This window comes from Cnephaeus nilssonii, assembly GCF_951640355.1.
Source record: "Cnephaeus nilssonii genome assembly, chromosome: 10".
Classification (NCBI taxonomy): Eukaryota; Metazoa; Chordata; class Mammalia; order Chiroptera; family Vespertilionidae; genus Cnephaeus; species Cnephaeus nilssonii.
In genome coordinates, this window is record NC_137081.1 from 35830305 (window position 1) to 35847184 (window position 16880).

At 53.1% G+C, this 16880-nt stretch overlaps 1 protein-coding gene across 1 annotated transcript in view; it reads right to left on the minus strand.

The window, feature by feature from the left end:
- ANKMY1 (ankyrin repeat and MYND domain containing 1) overlaps nt 1–16880 on the minus strand; it is a gene marked incomplete at its 3' end in the record, with an annotated part of 45292 nt that overhangs the window by 18303 nt on the left and 10109 nt on the right. Inside the window, exons 5-12 of the mRNA XM_079783138.1 lie at nt 15052–15524; nt 13366–13582; nt 12821–12985; nt 8612–9024; nt 5821–5992; nt 4463–4603; nt 3952–4092; nt 1029–1136 (exon numbers count right to left, since the gene is read on the minus strand). Of these exons, the coding sequence (XP_079639264.1) occupies nt 1029–1136; nt 3952–4092; nt 4463–4603; nt 5821–5992; nt 8612–9024; nt 12821–12985; nt 13366–13582; nt 15052–15524 (1830 nt within the window). The remainder of the gene's footprint in view (nt 1–1028; nt 1137–3951; nt 4093–4462; nt 4604–5820; nt 5993–8611; nt 9025–12820; nt 12986–13365; nt 13583–15051; nt 15525–16880) is intronic.

Genomic DNA, 16880 nt, shown 5'->3' on the forward strand with positions numbered 1-16880 from the left:
CTAGCAGGAGCCAGTGCCCATATGACTTGTTGAAGGAAGGAGGGAGAGGAGGCAGGGCCCCTGCAGAGGTACCACAGAAGCCCCACCTGTGGCCACTGGCACCAATGCCTTCAGCTTCTTTAGGCCTCTGCTAAAAAGTCCCCTCACCAGAGAAGCCCGCCTAGGCACCCTGCTAAAGTAGCCTCCCTCCATCATTCTCCATCTGTCCTTGATCTTTATTTTCTCCATAACACTTATCATTACCTGAAAATGTGTCACACTGGACTATGGTCTGTCTTCTCCAACCAGAATGTAACATCCTTGAGAGCTGAGACTTTATTTTACTCAACACCTGATGCCTAGAGTGGCGCCTGCCTGGCACACAGTAGGTTCATCCAAATAAAAGGATGAACAGGTGCATGGGATATAGATGAAAGGAGGGAAGGGAGGGAGGGAGGGAGGGAGGGAGGGAGGGAGGGAGGGAGGGAGGGAGGAAGGAAGGAAGGAAGGAAGGAAGGAAGGAAGGAAGATTGGAGATAGATGTAGAATGAATGGGTAAAAGGATGGGTTGGTGAGTTGGTAGATGGGTGGACAGATGGGTGGGTAGATGAAGAGATGTGTGTTTGGGTGTGTGGGTGCATAGATGAGTACATAAATGTGTGGAAGGTGGATGGAAGGAGGGTAGATGGGTGGCTGGCTGGGTGGGTGGGTGGTGAATAAACACATTTCTTGGCAGCAGCAGAAAGTGGGAACTTGCCAATGTGCCTTTCCCGGAGCACAGAGGAGTCGATGTCTGGGACAGGCAGAGCTGGGATCTAGGCCCCATGAGGGGGCACCCACCCAGCTGAACCTCACGTCCCTGCTCCCTTTCCTTCTCTCCTTAGCCTTCTCTCTCTAATGAGCTCCATCCCCATGGGAGGTGATCCACGCCCCTTACACCATGCTGCCTTCGTGCCACTGCCAACAACACCAACCCCCAAACACTGATGGGGAGGGGACGCCGGAGGAGAACACTGCAGATGTCCCTCCGGGATGCAGAACGTGCTCACCAGGTCGTTCCCACTGGCGATGGACAGGGAGAGCGGGGAGTGGCCGCCCCACAGCAGGCTGCTGTTGGCTTTGTGGGAGAGGAGGAGGTGGACGACATCCCTGGCGTACTGGGTGGGAAAGGCAGAGGACAGCAGGTTAAGAGGCCCAAGTCTCAAGTCCCCGGAGCACCTGGCATGGATCATTAACTCAGACGTCCTGAAATCAACTTCTATTTCCTCCTCCCCAGCACCTTGCCTGGCACAGAGAGCTCTGAATTCTAGGTGGATGAATGGTGGGTAGGTGCGTCAATCCTCAAAGTGAAAAGATGTTTTCTAAACATTCATAATTTCCACTGAAAAACGGGAAGGACAAATGATGGGTGAATTTATTTAAAACTTGTTTTCAAAGGAAGGGGAGAGTCAGGATTTCATGACCATCACGGTAGGTGCAGAGCAGGTGTGGCCGGGGAACATGCCCTTCACCAGGGCTCAGGTCCTCTAGGACACAGCAAGTGAAAGAAGCCCAACCGACCCTGCCAGTGTGCTCAGTGGTTAGTGTCGGCTCTCAAACCAAAGGGTCGCAGGTTCGATTCCCGGTCAAGGGCACATATCTGGGTTGCAGGTTCAATCCCTGGACCCTGTTGGGGTGTTACAGGAGGCAACCAATCCATGTGTCTCTCTCACATCGATGATTCTCTCTAACCCTGCCCTCCCTCCCTTCCACTCTCTCTAAAAAATCGATGGAAAAAATATCCTTGGGTGAGGATTAACAACAAAAAAACAAACAAAGAAGCCCAGTCGGGCTGAAAGGAGACCTTCAGCACGGGAGGGCCACTGTACCCTTCCGGCCCTTCCCCTCTGGGGAACCCCGATTTCCCCTCCGCCCCCTCATTTCCCAGAACTGCTCACAAGCTGGACTGCTCCCCTCCAAGCCTACTCCCCTTTTCGAGCCTCACTGGCGAGGTCAAAAAGCTCCTGGGAAAGCTTCCCCAGCCCATCTCTCCCCGTGGGACACAGACGTGATGGCTGGGCGGCCATCGCCACCTGTCCTCGACCTAATGATTATGATGCTTCTGTCTCCCAACTTTGCTTCCCCGTAGCTTTTCCCAATCTGAAGTCAGCACAGAGAACACAGGTGTGTGAGTTGGAAAGCACTGTGTTCAAAGCCCAGGCCTCGCACTTACTGGCTGGGGGCCTTGGCCAGCCTGCTTCTCGGAGCCTCTCTGTCCCCATTCCTAACGTGGGCTCATGGCACCCCTCAGAAAGTTCTGGCAGGATGGTGGCCCAGGCTTTGACAAGAAGGAAGCTCTGAAGCAGGGAGGACTGGAGGTGCCTCCCACCGCCCCTTGCCAGCGTTGCCCAAGCGCCACCCTCACGCAGGCCCTTGCACTCTCGTGTTAGGACGGCATGCGTGGTCATCACCCTATTCAGTGGCAAACTGCCTGTGCCACAGCCCCGTGAGGCCAGCCATTGGTGTCGTTTTACAAGAGGGTAAATTGAGGCTCAGTTTACTATGTGCTCAGCAGCTTACTGGTCTGGCCTGCCTTGGCCACTATAAGACAAAGCCCACACCTGGTTCCCAGTACCCCCATGCCCACCCTGGCCATTCGGCCTCCTCGTTCGAGGAATTAATCCCAAGGCCCACAGGAGACATTGTTGCAGGGCCAAAGGGCCCTCTGGGCTCTGCAGGACCCCATCTCTGCGGGAAACCAAGTCTGCGGGTGACTGAGACGCACAGCCCAGTTCCAGCACATGTCAGCCACGCCCAAATATGTTTGAGCAGGCACCACACAGAGAAAGTGATGCCACACCACAATACATGTGCTTACTGACACGGGTTTGGACATGTATTCCTTAAACATGTTCTGGAACAGCACTTCCACGCACGAGTTACAGGCAGGGCCTGCTGACACTCTCTACCGTGCTTTAAGGTAGTACAGTGATCGGCAAACTGCAGCTCGCGAGCCACATGCGGCTCTTTGGCCCCTTGAGTTTTTAGCAAAGGCCAGCTTAGGAGTACCCTAATCCTATATAATAAAAGAGTAATATGCAAATTGACTGTCACTCCAACACAAGATGGCTGCCCCCATGTGGTCAAAGATGGCCGCCCCCATGTGGACACAAGATGGCCGCCACAAGATGGCCAGCAGAGGAGGGCAGTTGTGGGCAATCAGGCCAGCAGGGGAGGGCAGTTAGGGGCAACCAGGCCTGCAGGGGAGCAGTTAGGCATCAATCAGGCTGGCAGGGGAGTGGTTAGGGGGTGATCAGGCTGGTAGGCAGAAGTGGTTAGGGGCAATCAGGCAGGCAGGCAGGCCAGCAGTTGGGAGCCAGCAGTCCTGGATTGTGAGAGGGATGTCCCAGATTGGAGAGGGTGCAGGCTGGACTGAGGGACACCCCCCCGCCCCCCCCCCCATGCACGAATTTCGTGCACTGGGCCTCTAGTTAAGTTAATAACAATGTACCTACCTATATAAGTTTAAAAAAATTTGGCTCTCAAGAAATTTCAATCGTTGTACTGTTGATATTTGGCTCTGTTGACTAATGAGTTTGCCGACCACCGAGCTAGTGGGTCCCATTTCACTGTGGACAGGATCCACTCATCTGTTCTGAAACTCACTCAGGCAGGATGGCCTAAGGCCAAAACCCCAAGGTCTGTCCCCTCAGCCCAGCCCGCCCCCCCACCACGGCTGCTGACTCACCATCCTGCCCCAAACACCCAGCTACACACATGCACATGCACTACCCAAGTACACATACACTCATGTGTACTTTACATGTGCTGGCCTGTAAATACAACTCACACAGCCATGCCAGCATACATGCAGGTACATGTGCACGCACAAAAACATGCATGTGCACACTTATGTAACTGCACTCGTGTGTGCACACCCAGGGCACACACATGGGCACACAGCTCCTGACCGCCCCAGATGGCCCTGCTTACCCTGTAGTTGTCCTCCCGCTCACAGGCCACATGCAGAGCTGTCCTGCCCCCCTCTTCAGGGACAGACATGCTTGCGCTATTGTAGATGCTGGGTGGGCCTACTTCATTGTTGAGCTTCATGCTTGAAGGCAGCAGCTCTGGCTGTGTGCAGACAGAGGAGTCAGGTCCTGGCCCCAAGCCTCTCCCCAAGTGCTCAGAGACCTCCACCTGCCCGACCAGGCTGTGCCAAGAGCCCCCAGCAGGTACAAGCTCACATACAGATGTGCTCACACAGAGGAGCTGCCCTCCTCCTCAGACTGTGGATCTGAAGCAGCTTCCTGTGAAACCCTATCCTGTGCGCATGCTCCAAGCCCTCCCCTCTCTCTCACACAGGTGAGCTACACATGTGCTGTTTTGGGGTGCACAGAGCATCAATCAACCTCTACAAGGACAAGTGAAATTTTGAACTAAATGGACAACACTGCAGAGTGACCCCAGGCTCCCTAGTGCCCCCACATGGCAGGTGACCCACCTTGTTCAGTCTGTACACATCATCTTGGTCAGTTGCCCTGGCGTCCACATCCGTGATGGCGTGGAGCAGCAGCTCTGTTATCTTGACGCCCTCCTCCCCGGGAAGGGCAGCTGCAATGTGGAGGGGGGTCAGGGCCCTCAGCTGCAGAGGAAACGCAGGAGGAGTTAGGGTGAGGTGATGCTCCCCAGGGCGCCAGGGCCTGTCCAGGGTGAGAGCCCAGGCCAGTCCTAGAGTGCCATACACAGCACTGCCCTCTCACCATCCACAGGGAACATTCAGGACAAGGAGGCCTCCCTCACAGACCATGGACATGTCCGTTCCAATTCATAAGATGTATCTGCCTGCCCGGGCCACAGACAGGAGCACAGGCCCCGGTACCAGCTTCATTTTAGACCACCTGTCCCTGCCTCCCTCCAAGAAAAGCCCAACTTCCCTGCCAGGCGCTTTTCAGATGCCACTGCAGCCAGCCATGCAGCTCCCGATGCCAATCCCTACCCGAGGCCTATCGTCCACCCACAGCAGCTCCTGGCATCGGCTGAGAGAATCAATGGCGGACTGTCTCTAGGATACCCAGTCAGCACTGACCACATGGAGATGGTCAGGGGGCCTGGTCCTGGAGGAGGCACAGCCAACTCAGAGAGATCCCAGCCAGGAACACAGGGTGCACCTCGGGCCAAGGTGGAGGACTCACCAACCCTCCACACAGGACCCGTGGGAACGGGAAAGGGCCCCTGGAGAAAGGCTGGAGGGACGCTCAGAAACCACTGACATCAGTCCGCTGGGCATAGCGAGGAACTGGATGTTCTCCTGGTGCCAGTAATACTGGCAACTCAAATATTTCAATAAAGCGAAACTTCCATTTGAAGATGAATATAAATAATTGATTCTTGATTTGGGATGGATGGATGGACAGATGGATAGATGAGGGTGTCTGCAAATTTACAGTCTGCAACCTTAGTCAGTTTTAAAGATGGAGTCCAATCAGTAAACGTAAAAAGCTATTATGAATTATCCTGGGTCTTACACAAATTCTACTTTCCTGCACTACTTTATCTTATCCTCAGAAGAAAAGGAAAGAAACGGCCTGGCCAAGGGGCCTGAAAAGTGAGACCCATCTACCCCTGAAAGTAACGGCAGAGGCCAAACAAAACCGCCAGCCATCCCATCGACACCCTCTAAACACAACAAAGGCCTGCACACAACCAGAGCAGAAAAACAGGTGGTGACAGTGAGGTTCAAAACCCATCGCTCTGACCTCACGCTAGGAGCAGTCCTCTGAAGCCCGCCCCCCGCCTTGCTCCCCTTACCTCTGGCCTACCTCTGGGGGCCCTACCTCAGGTCCCTACCTCTGGCCCTACCTCTGGGGGGAACTGGATGTCGGTCCTGGCACCATTCTCCAACAGCAGCTTCACCCCGTCCACGTCCCCAGCCTTCACAGAGAAGAACAGGACCTGCATGGGCACGCGGCACAGGTTGGGGTCAGCGCCTCGGTGCAGCAGGCGGTTGATGGTCAGCCACCTGTTTCTGTGTCTGAAAGGATCAGTATGATATGTCACAGGCTGGAGGAGAGGCACAGGAGGCTGTCTGGACAGCACCCCCAGTTGGGACAGGCGCTCCCCAGTGGAGGATGCTCAGACACACTGACCTCATGGTGCCCTGAGCCCCAGTGTCCTACCCTCCCAAGACCTCCAGCCCCTACACGGGAACCCATCTCACCAAACCACCCATCTCACCAAACCACCCTAAGCGAGCCAGCCTGGGCAAGTACAAGTCCAGCTGTGGCCCTGCCTAGCATTGGCCCTCGGAGTCACTTAGCCTCACTGAAGTCACTGTGTGTTGGAGTGTGAGGTGGAGACCAGACCACCCTTCTGTGATGGCTTTAAGGTGATGACAGAGAGTTCCTGGAACACCAGGGTTCGAGGTTGTACCATGCACACCAGACATGCACACACTCATATCCATACATACAAATGCACACCACACACACACAAATATATATCACACCACATACACAGTGACTCACACACCACATACACACATACCACACCACATACACACACACCACACCACATATACACACTGACAAATACCACACACACACACAAATACATATCACACCACATACACACACTGACACACATGCACACACACACATAAATATATACCACACCACATACACACACTGACACATACCACACACACACACACAAATACATACCACACCACATACACACACTGACACACATGTGCACACACACACACACATCTCTTATCGGGGGAAGATGGGCCGAGACCTGGGCTTGGGGGGCCCAGCTGGGTGGGCTTGGACAGCAGCCTGATGGACAAGGAGAAGGGCAGGGAGGAGAATGGCTGTGCTGAGGAGCTGAGCCGGTAGCGAGAATGGCAGAGGGCAGCACAGAACCAGGGTGGGGTGGGCAGGACGACAGTGGAGAGACCAGGTCACTCTAGAGCAGTGGTTCTCAAACTTCCTGCTCTCAGGACCCGTCCACTCTTAAAATTCTCTGAGGACTCCAAAGAGCTTTTGTTTATGTGGATTCTATTCATCCATGTCTAATGTATTACACATTAAAACTGAGAATTTTTAAAATCCTTACTAATACATTTAAAAAGTAACAATAACAAAGCCATTGCATAGTAACATGAAATATTTTTGTGGAGAATATGTATCTAGCTGCACCAGAACCCACAGCGGGATCCTCCGAGTGCTCCTGTGATGTCGGGACTTGGTCATGTGGACAGACTGCCTCACTGAGATCGTCCCCAGGTGGACATGTCATGAACAATATGCGGTGCATGTAAACGCTCCAAAATTCTAATTTCCACTTCAAAGCTGAGATGTCATCACTGTCAACGGTGTCAACTGTCCTTAAAGTGAAAGCTAACTGTTGAGAGTGAATGACCGCCATGTGTCAGCCAATCATGCTGTCAAGTAAACATGGTGGCCATGGGGAGGGCTGGTGACTTTGTGCCATTCAAGCCGTTGAAGTGCTTTCCCTCCAAAACCTTCCAACTGTGGTTTGAGGCAGACGTGCTTCAGGCATCCTCCCCACCTTGTCACACAGAATGTTAAGAGGTATGGGCTCACAGTCAAGATGTAATAAATCAGCCCTAGCCGGTTTGGCTCAGTGAATAGAGCGTCAGCCTGCGGACCGAAAGGTCCAAGATTCGATTCTGGTCAAGGGCACATGCCTGGGTTGCAGGTTTGGTCCAATGTGCAGGAGGCAGCCAATCAATGATTCCCTGTCATCATTGTTTCTATCTCTCTCTTCTTCTTCCTTCCTCTCTGAAATCAATAAAAACATATATTTTTTAAAAAAGATGTAATAACCCTGGCCGGTTTGGCTCAGTGGATAGAGCATCAGCCTGAAGACTGAAGGGTCCCAGGTTCGATTCCGGTCAAGGGCATGTACCTTGGTTGCGGGCACATCCCCAGTGGCGGTGTGCAGGAGGCAGCTGATAGATGTTTCTCATCGATGTTTCTGACTCTCTATCCTTCTCCCTTCCTCTCTGAAATCAATAAAGATATATATACTTTTTTAAAAAATGTAACAAATCAGTCATTTCTGTGGTGTCAGCAAGTGCGATTCCAAGTGAAACCAGCATTCTATTGTGCATGTGTTGCATAGGCGAAGAAATGTCACACAACTGTCACATGACCATGTCACGTGACCATCACACAACTGTCATACAAGTCACATGACTATCGCACAGATTTAGGATTACTATGAGAATCATTTCAACCATGCAGATGGTCTGAGAAAGGGTCTGAGACACTCCAGGGGACCTGGGACATAATTTGAGAACCACTGGTATAGACTGTGAGGAGGGGAGTGGGGTACATCCACGGGTGAGTATATGGGGGTGAGTGTGTATGAACCCCTGTGTGGTGCCCACTGACCATTGTGCCAGTCTGGGACACATTCCTGGACTCCCTCCTGCCTGTCCCTCAGAATCCATAGGCAGGCCCCCCAGCGCCAAGCCACCAGAGAAGTCTCCCCGCAAGACCCTTGAGATCATGCACAGGCACTAGAAAACATCCCCTCCCAGGGGAGCAGGGAAGTGATGCTGAGGCTGTGACTCACCCTGAACGTGACCCTCGGCCCTGCTGCTCACACACCAGCCACCTACTTGATCATGGTCATTGCCATCTGCCTCATGGTTCCTTTGTCAGAGATGGCCTCACTGGAGGGCACCTTGAGCATGCTGTAGGCCCTGGCGCTCTTCTCCAGTATATTAAGTGACAACTCGATGGAGTAGTCCTGCACGCCGAGGTTAGACTCAAAGTTGGTCTCACTGCTGCTGCTTTGCGTGCCCTGGTCCAAGCTCTCCAACACATCTTCCAGCTCCTGGCCCTGGTCACTGATGCTGACGCTGCCCCTCGGCAATGTGGACTCCCACTTCTGGAGGCTGTCCCTCTGGTCGGTGGACTTCCGGCTATCTGGGGTGGGTATCAAGTCGTCATTGAAGACTGAGTCTGAGTCATGGAATGCGAAGGAGTAGTTGTGACTATCTGAGAGTTTTTGAACTTCCTTTGGAAAGCACTAAAAAAATATATCATTAGAAGGGAAAAGATTAGCGTGGCAACCCCATTAAACACCTTCTTTCCCAAGGATCTGTGCTCATGGCCGAGAGCGGCCTTCACAGGACTTGGGCTGGCAGTGCTGAGACAGTAGTGCCCACGTGCCTTCCCTAAAACCCACAGAGAGGCAGCAAACGCCTTGGTGGCACCACAGATACCTGAGCCATACAGCATCCACTAGGCATGCATGGTCAGAGCACACAGAGCAAGACCCTTCCAACACCGGGCACATGTAAGTGTGAGGACACCCGAATAAGACCATGAAGTGTCTCCCCACTGGCTACACACTGAAGTGTCAACCAAGGGTCAGTGGCACCAATTCACTCCAACAGGAATCCCCAGTTTGGGGTGGGGTGAAAAAAACTTTATTCAGAGAAAACAGCTCAATAGTGGTACAGCACGGCTGTGAAAAAACCACCACTATGAAGCTTACACCAAGGAAATGCAGCCAGTCTTCACTCTCGAGTGCAGTGGTCACCAACCTTTCGGACCTCATGGCCCACCAGTGGCCCGCAGACCACTGGTTGGTGACCACTGCCCTAATGGGAAGGGAAAGTGTGTTCTCCAAACCAGAGGGGAGTTGGCTTATAGAGAGATAGGAGTCCCCACCTCTGATCCCTGATTGATCCATCTTCACACAAATGAGGACTCCAAATCCCTGCAATCTGATTTGGTCCAAAAGACACTGTCTTGATGGGTCAGAAATACACTGCTCTGATTGGTCAGTGAAGATGACGGTGGGGCAAGGGAGGGGGGCCCGGAGAGGATTAATATAGCTCTGATTGGATTGGAATAGCCTCAGTCCTGTTGGTTGAAATAGGATTCCAGGGACTCCTCTATAAGGGCTGGCTCAGATGGCAGAGACATGGTACAGGCAGGCATTCAGTGCAGAGGCAGGTAGTTGAGTGCAGGCTTCTATCTGACATGCAGTTTGTATGAAAAGACCCTATGCAGAAATGGCTGCTGCTAGGCTCTGATTTTGTTAGTTTTTTAGTTTGAGCCCAGTTAGCCACCAGGAGCCCTTCTTAGTAGATATCTTCTTTCTCAGGGTCCATAGAAGTGATAGGTCATGGATACATCAGATTAAATAAAGTATGTTAATAAAATTAATTCCATCTTTCACACTTTCGTGTGGCTTCTAGAAAATTTTAAAATCATACACGGGGCTCCCGCTGTAGCTCACAGTGCATTTCTTTGAGGTGACCCTGTTCTTCATCTGGGCTTCAGAGCCTGCCTTCTCCAAGGGTGGACCAGAGACCAGCATCAGCATTGCCAGCAATGCACATTCCTGCATTCCACCCCACACCTACTGAGGCAGGGATGCTGGGGGTGGGGCCCAGCCACCTGTGATTATTCTTTTCTGTAAATACTTAAGGTTTAGGGGCCTAGGAGTCTGTCTTGACTCCAGCCTTGTGACGCAAACCAGATGCGACAGTGCATGAAGGTTGACATGGCCATGTGCCCACAGCTTCATCTATAAGGACAGTCCTGCTCCAGGTGGCTCCACAATCACATTTGTGAGCCACTGTCCTTGGGGCAGTGCAGGGGTCAGAGAGGAGCCTAACCCCACTGAGAGGAAAAACAGCCAGCTGGAATAGAGGGAGGCACAACCCTTCACCAACCACATGCAGCAAGCAAACCTGTAAGTCCATTCTCAGGCGTCTTCATGAGAGAACAGGGGAAACTGAACACGGATGGATATCAGAGGACATTAGAAAATTCCACTTGATTTTTAAAGCTGGGATAACAGTGTTTGTGGTTGTGTTAAAAAGGCAAAGAGAAGATGTGTCTTTAGCTGGTGGAGACACATAGGGGAGTCTTTATGGCTGAAGCCATCTGTGGGGTGCCTACTCTAACGTGACACCAGCTAGGGCGTCAGGCCAGGGAGCGTGGACGAGGGAAGATGAGCCACGTGTTGGGGACTTTCATCTGGGTGACAGATCCATAGAAGTTCATTGCACTGTGTTCTTTTGTGTATATCTAATATTTTTCAGAAAAGTTTAAAAACAAAGTAAGGAAGTGGTTTTTACAAGAATTTAAAGAATAGAATTAAAAGGCATTATAGGCCCAATTCCTTCATCAAGAATTAATTTACTCTGAGTGTATGAGGTCGCCTCGAGGTACCAGGTCCCTGAGGATGATCAGCCTCTGTACCCACTGCTCCTTCCTCTGCTGACTCCAGATTCCCGTGAGCCCACTTCCCCTGGAGTGACTGTGGGGACCAAGCAGCCCTGTCCATCTGAGAGGCTGCCCCTGAAGGTGACTCGGCATGAGAACAAGAATCACCACCATCTCTGTTCATGAGATCACCTTTGACCTTGAAAGTCAGTCGTTATCGTAGTGAACAACTTCTGACCAAGAAAAACTGAGCATACACACCCATGAGACATAAACTAATGCTGCTGTAAAAACAAAGCAGGAAGGACAGCTTCGGCTTCCAAACCCTCACTTCCGGTTTTTGGCCTGCATTCTCATCAGTCTGCAAACAGCCTGACCACGTGCCCTTCAGAGTGAGCACAGAGGAAATGAGGCCAGGAGGCTGAGCGCATCTCCTGACACATCAGGGACCACAGGCAGGCCCTCCGGACAGAAGCCTAAGGCCACCTGGTTGGGAGGCCTCTCTCTCCTGCCTGCTGCACACTGGACCTCTCGGGCAGCAGCTCTGGGCTCCTCCCCACACGTGCCTCTCACCACCAGGTTGGGCTGGTGGCCTCTGAGCTCCCATGCAGGACTTGAACTTGAGAAGCGGAGTTAGAGAAAGCATCTGGTCACCTGAGGAACTCTGTCTGTGGGGGACACAGGATGGGCTGAGAAAAAGCCTTTTCCGGAGAAAGAACTTGAAGAGATTGGGAGGAGGTGAGGGATGAATACAGACTCCTTGAGCCACTGGGACATTTTTCCAGATTGAACTCAGCAGCACCACACAGGAGGCCCAGGACCACAACAGGAAGAAGCCCTCCCCCCCTCCCAAGGCTTTCTTAGTGGATGTCGGGCTCAGACAATCAGGGTCCAGGGTCTGCCTCCTAGGGGTGGGGACCTCCCTCTGTGGGTGTGGCCCCACTGCCCACGCTCAGGAGATGTGGACACCAGGTCTGCCTGCACTGCAGAGAGCCGGCCCCTGCACTGCGACTTGTCCTTGAGTCTGGGCTGAAATGGGGCAGGAATGCCTCCAAGCAGAAAGGAATCAGAGGTTCCACAACAAATTAAACACGGGCTGTCCTGTGACCCACTTCTGGGCATGGGCATGTGCAACTTAACTATGGGGATTTCATCGCTCTGCCACCACCAGAGGCACCTACACAGACCTAGATGGTACAACCCACTCACACCTGGGCTGTGTGGGTGTCCCTGTCATAAACGCGTCACCGTTGATCAAACTGTCACCCACAAAAACCAGAAGCAGGAGCTCAAACTAGCGCTTATCCAGGGACATTCAGACAGCACCACTATAAGAGGAGGACCATGAGAGGGGTCTCGGGGCCCCAGCTGCTGTGCACGTGGCTGTAAGGACACATGCCCCTCAGAGTCCTGGAAGCAAGCTCTGAACACCCTAGCGAGTGTGCAGGCTCTGTCCCTGCTTCCCGGCCGCCGGCCTTATGGTCTTTTCACCCATTTGAACCTGGTCCGTGTTGGGAGGGGAAGCTGGTGGGCAGCTGGGAAGACAGAGAGATGACGGTGGCAAACGGGGGCGGAGGGAAGCAGGTAGGTGGATGGTGGACAGTGGACACTGAGCCAGGCCACTGGGGCCCATGGCTGACCTGGAACTCGGGCACCGTCCTCTCGGCGATGTTGGGCCTGAAGGACGTGGCTGGGTAGTAGAGGAGGAAGCACATGTTGAGAGGCGTGAGGCCCTCATCCGTGCACTTGTTCACGTCAGCCCCGTTGTCCAGCAGCAGGTTGACAATGTTAATGTGACAGTTAATCTGGAGGGAGAAGGCCGGTCTCACAAGGACAGCAGGCTCCCTCAGCCAGGGGCGAGACAGGCACGTGATGCTCACATGGAAAATAGCTTCCCCGAGTGAGGCCTCATGCCAGCCTGAACTCTAAGACAGAGAGACATGAGCTCTCGCTTAGGCTGGGCAAGGGGCATCAAACATGTGACCGAGACATGTGACCAAGGCATGTGCCCTCACCCCACCTGACCCCATACGTCCCACTTCGAGTCTGGAGGACTGCGGCTTCACCAAACGGAGAGGGAATGTCCCCCACCCACTCGAGGGTGCCATCACCAGGGGCCTCAAGGGTCAGTACTCCTGCAGGGCAACCCTGCAGCAGACACAGCATGGGAGGGAGGGATGCTCACTGCGGCTGCAGCGAGCACCGTGTAGCCCTGGGCGTCGGCCACATCGGGACTGGCAAGGTTGTCCCTCAGGATCCCATAAATCCAGTCGTAGTTCCCTTCCTCGGCCTTCAGGATCATCTCCCTGGCAAGCCGCTCCTTGGGGCCACGGCATGCAAAGCTGCTCCGGTCCCCCTCCAGGATGGCGCCCATGTTCCAGCTGGAGTGCTCCTTCTTGTTCCTGGCAACACAGGAGCTTCAGTGGACCCAATGCCGCCACTGAAGGGGCCGTCCTGAGCCCTCCTCCCCACACTGCCTCTCCTCCTTCTGGGGCCCGGAATGGCTCAGCCCTCCTTCTTCCCCTCCCCCTCAGCCATGGTCAGCGTGGATGTGGCAGCGTGGATGTGGCACACTGACTGCAGTGAAGATGCTCAGGCTAAGCATCTGCCCTGGGCAGCAGTGGCTGCAAGGAGCACACACACAGGTCTGGCACTCAGCACCAAGCAACCACATCCCACCTCTGCCCTTTCGGCTTTCCTATTCGAGTAGAGAACATGCAAGTCCCATGGTCCGTTCACCACACACACCGAATGAAGCCTGTGCGCCCATAACCTCCTTCACAGTCAAGAACCTGTGGCTTTATGGTAGCTTCTGTACCCAATAGTCTTCAATGACTGACTACGGGTTCAGCTGATATTTGCATGATGGATGAATGGATGCATCAATAGGTGAAGAAGTAGATGGATGGGTGGATGGGTTGATGGATATAGATAAATGGATGGGTGGATGGATAGATGGACAGATGGATAAATAGGGATGGATGGATAAATGTGGATGGATAGATGGATAAATATGGATGGATGGATGGATGGATAAATATGGATGGATGGATAGATGAGTGGGTGGATGAGTGGGTGGATAGATGGATGAGTGGATGGATGGTTAGATGGATGGACAGATGGATGGGTGCATGAATGGATGCTTAAGTAGCCTCCTGTGCTCACAAAATGCATTCTAAAACAATTCAGTGATATCTGAAGACAATTTAAGAAAGGGATTAAAATATTGAAAATTTTACTTAAGAAATCAGTTTCCCTTTGGTGCTGCCAACTATGGCAGGGCTGTGGGGTAGGGGTGCCTTTGGAGACCAGCAGAGCAGCTCTGTCTTTTCCTGGCCATCTTTGGAGAAGCCAGAGGCCTGGCCAGCCCCTGGTCCACTCTTGCCCTGCTCCCCCATCCTTGGCTCTCTGGCCAGATCCATATTAAGACATCACGGCAATAACAGTCCCTCTCTGTGTGGCCCTTGTGCAGAGACTTGACCATCTAATCACAGGCAGGACCCTGCGCAGGTCCGCAGATGTGGGGCACTAGCTCTGACCTATACAGAGGAAACATGCACACGGCCCCAGCACCAGGGTGTGACTCAGCTCCATGGGATCAGGAGTTTACCCTCTTCCATGGCCTGGCTCCACTCTCACCAAGCAGACTGCCCCGGAGTAGGCCAGCAGATCCCCCCGCCCCCACAGCCCTCCGCATGTCCCAACCCACAAGCCCTGGCACCGGCTGTCCCTCCCACTCATCATTGGGCTGTGCCAGTCCGTTAAAAAAAGAAGCCTATTTACGTCAACCTGACAAATACCCCAGGCGCCAGGGCCATCAGGGCAGCACGAGCGGGTCCCCCAGACATCGCAGAACGGCAGCCCTGATTACCTGAACTTGTAAGCATGTTTTTGGATTCTGACCATCAAAGGGGTCTCATTTTTTATGAACCACGGTTCTCCGTCCTCAACAAATGGAGGAATATCATGCAGGAAGATCCGGGAGTCCAAGTCTCTTCGGAAAGAGCGGGTAATGGGCATGTGGGTGTTGTCGGTGGAGTAGAGGTACACATCCGGGGACAGAGTCAGGTCGTCATCCAGCAGCAGCTGCTTATAGTTATAGAAAAATGGGTCCTGCTCCTCCTGCAGGTCCCAGTGCATGGTCTCCTCCTCAGAGAGGCTGATTCTAGCAGGGGAGTGCGTGAGGAAGCCCTCAAACTCCGGGTAACAGCGGATGGAGAAGTTGCAGGGTATTTCCGTGCACAGCTTGATCAGATGCTCCCGGAACCACAGCCCCACGTCCTGGCTGCCGTCGGGGTAGGTCTCAATGCCTGGCCCAAACCGCTCGTCTGCTTTGTACAGCCCCTGAAAAACAAGTCCCGCCAGGGCAGAGGGAGGACTCAGCAGGGCTGTAGACCCTGCCACCAGTTTCTTAAAATCCAAAGAAGAAACGTCTTCCTCAATAAATATCCTTGAGGCTTCCTATGTCCCAGGTATAGGGACCCACAGCAAATGTGTAAACACAGACATTTCAGTGGAGGATATGGTGGTCAGGGGCGGACGGGACCTTTCTCAGAAAGTGGGGACATGACCAGGGGTCTCAAGGTGGAAGTGTGTGTGGGATGTCAGGAGGGGCTCATTTCAGGGAACCCCCTGCAGCCCTAACACTGGGGGCCCAGCCCAGGTGCTCCAGCAGCGTGTGGGTGAGGTGCCAGGCTCCAGGTCAGACAGACTCCAGCAGGTGTGAATAAGGAGGAGGAGTTGCTGACCCTTGCTGCCCATAAACCTGGCAGAATGTAGCCATTCCTGGGCCTTTCTGGATCTTTCACCAGGTATGGAGATGGAACAGCTGGGAAGAATGAGAAACTATGAGTGACAATACAGCCCCCAGAACAAGGCAGTCTGGCAGCACAGTTCCCTGCAGGGAGCACAAAGACAGACTCAGTTCCCAGGGACCTGATCTTTCCAGCGATGGCATTGATGGGTGTCTGGAGGTTGTGGGAGGGCAGAGGAATTTTTATGAGGAAATATCTTGTCATCAGAGCTATAATCACAAATGTAGACTCTGCCAATCACCCGATGGTTAAATAAGGAAGGTGTGTCCACGGATGCCACTTTTTGCAGGTTTAAAATTTTCTGCTGTTGGTATGTGTTGTCAACCAATGGTCACTGGTGCCAATTCAAGGACAATAGGAATCCCAAATTTGGGGTGCGGAGAAGAAGGACACTTTATTCAGGCTGTGATCTGCTCTGTTTCAAGCAGGCCAGGAAAGCTCATCCTTTGGTGGAAAGGGAAAGTGCTTCCCAGAGGTTGAGGGGAGTTCGCTTTTACAGACAGAAGTCCCCGCCCTTGGTCCCTGATTGGTCTGTCCCCTTGCAAATAAGGACTCCAATTGCTTGCACTTTGATTGGTTCAAAAGGCACTTTCCTGATTGGACAGAATGGAGCTGCTCTGATTGGTCAGTGAAGATGTTGATGGGGATATAGCTGCACTGCTCCATTTGAATGGGGAAAGCCTCAGTCCTATTGGTTGAAATAGGATTCCAGGACTCCTCTGTAAGGGCTGGCTCAGATGGCAGAAACAGTGCAGGCAGGCATTCAGCGCAGAGGCTTCTCCCTGAAGTGCAGTTTGCGTGAGAGGCCTCTGTGTAGAAATGGCAGCCAGGCTCTGTGTCATTGTGTGTATTTTTAAATTTGAGCCCAGTTAGCCATCAGGAGCCC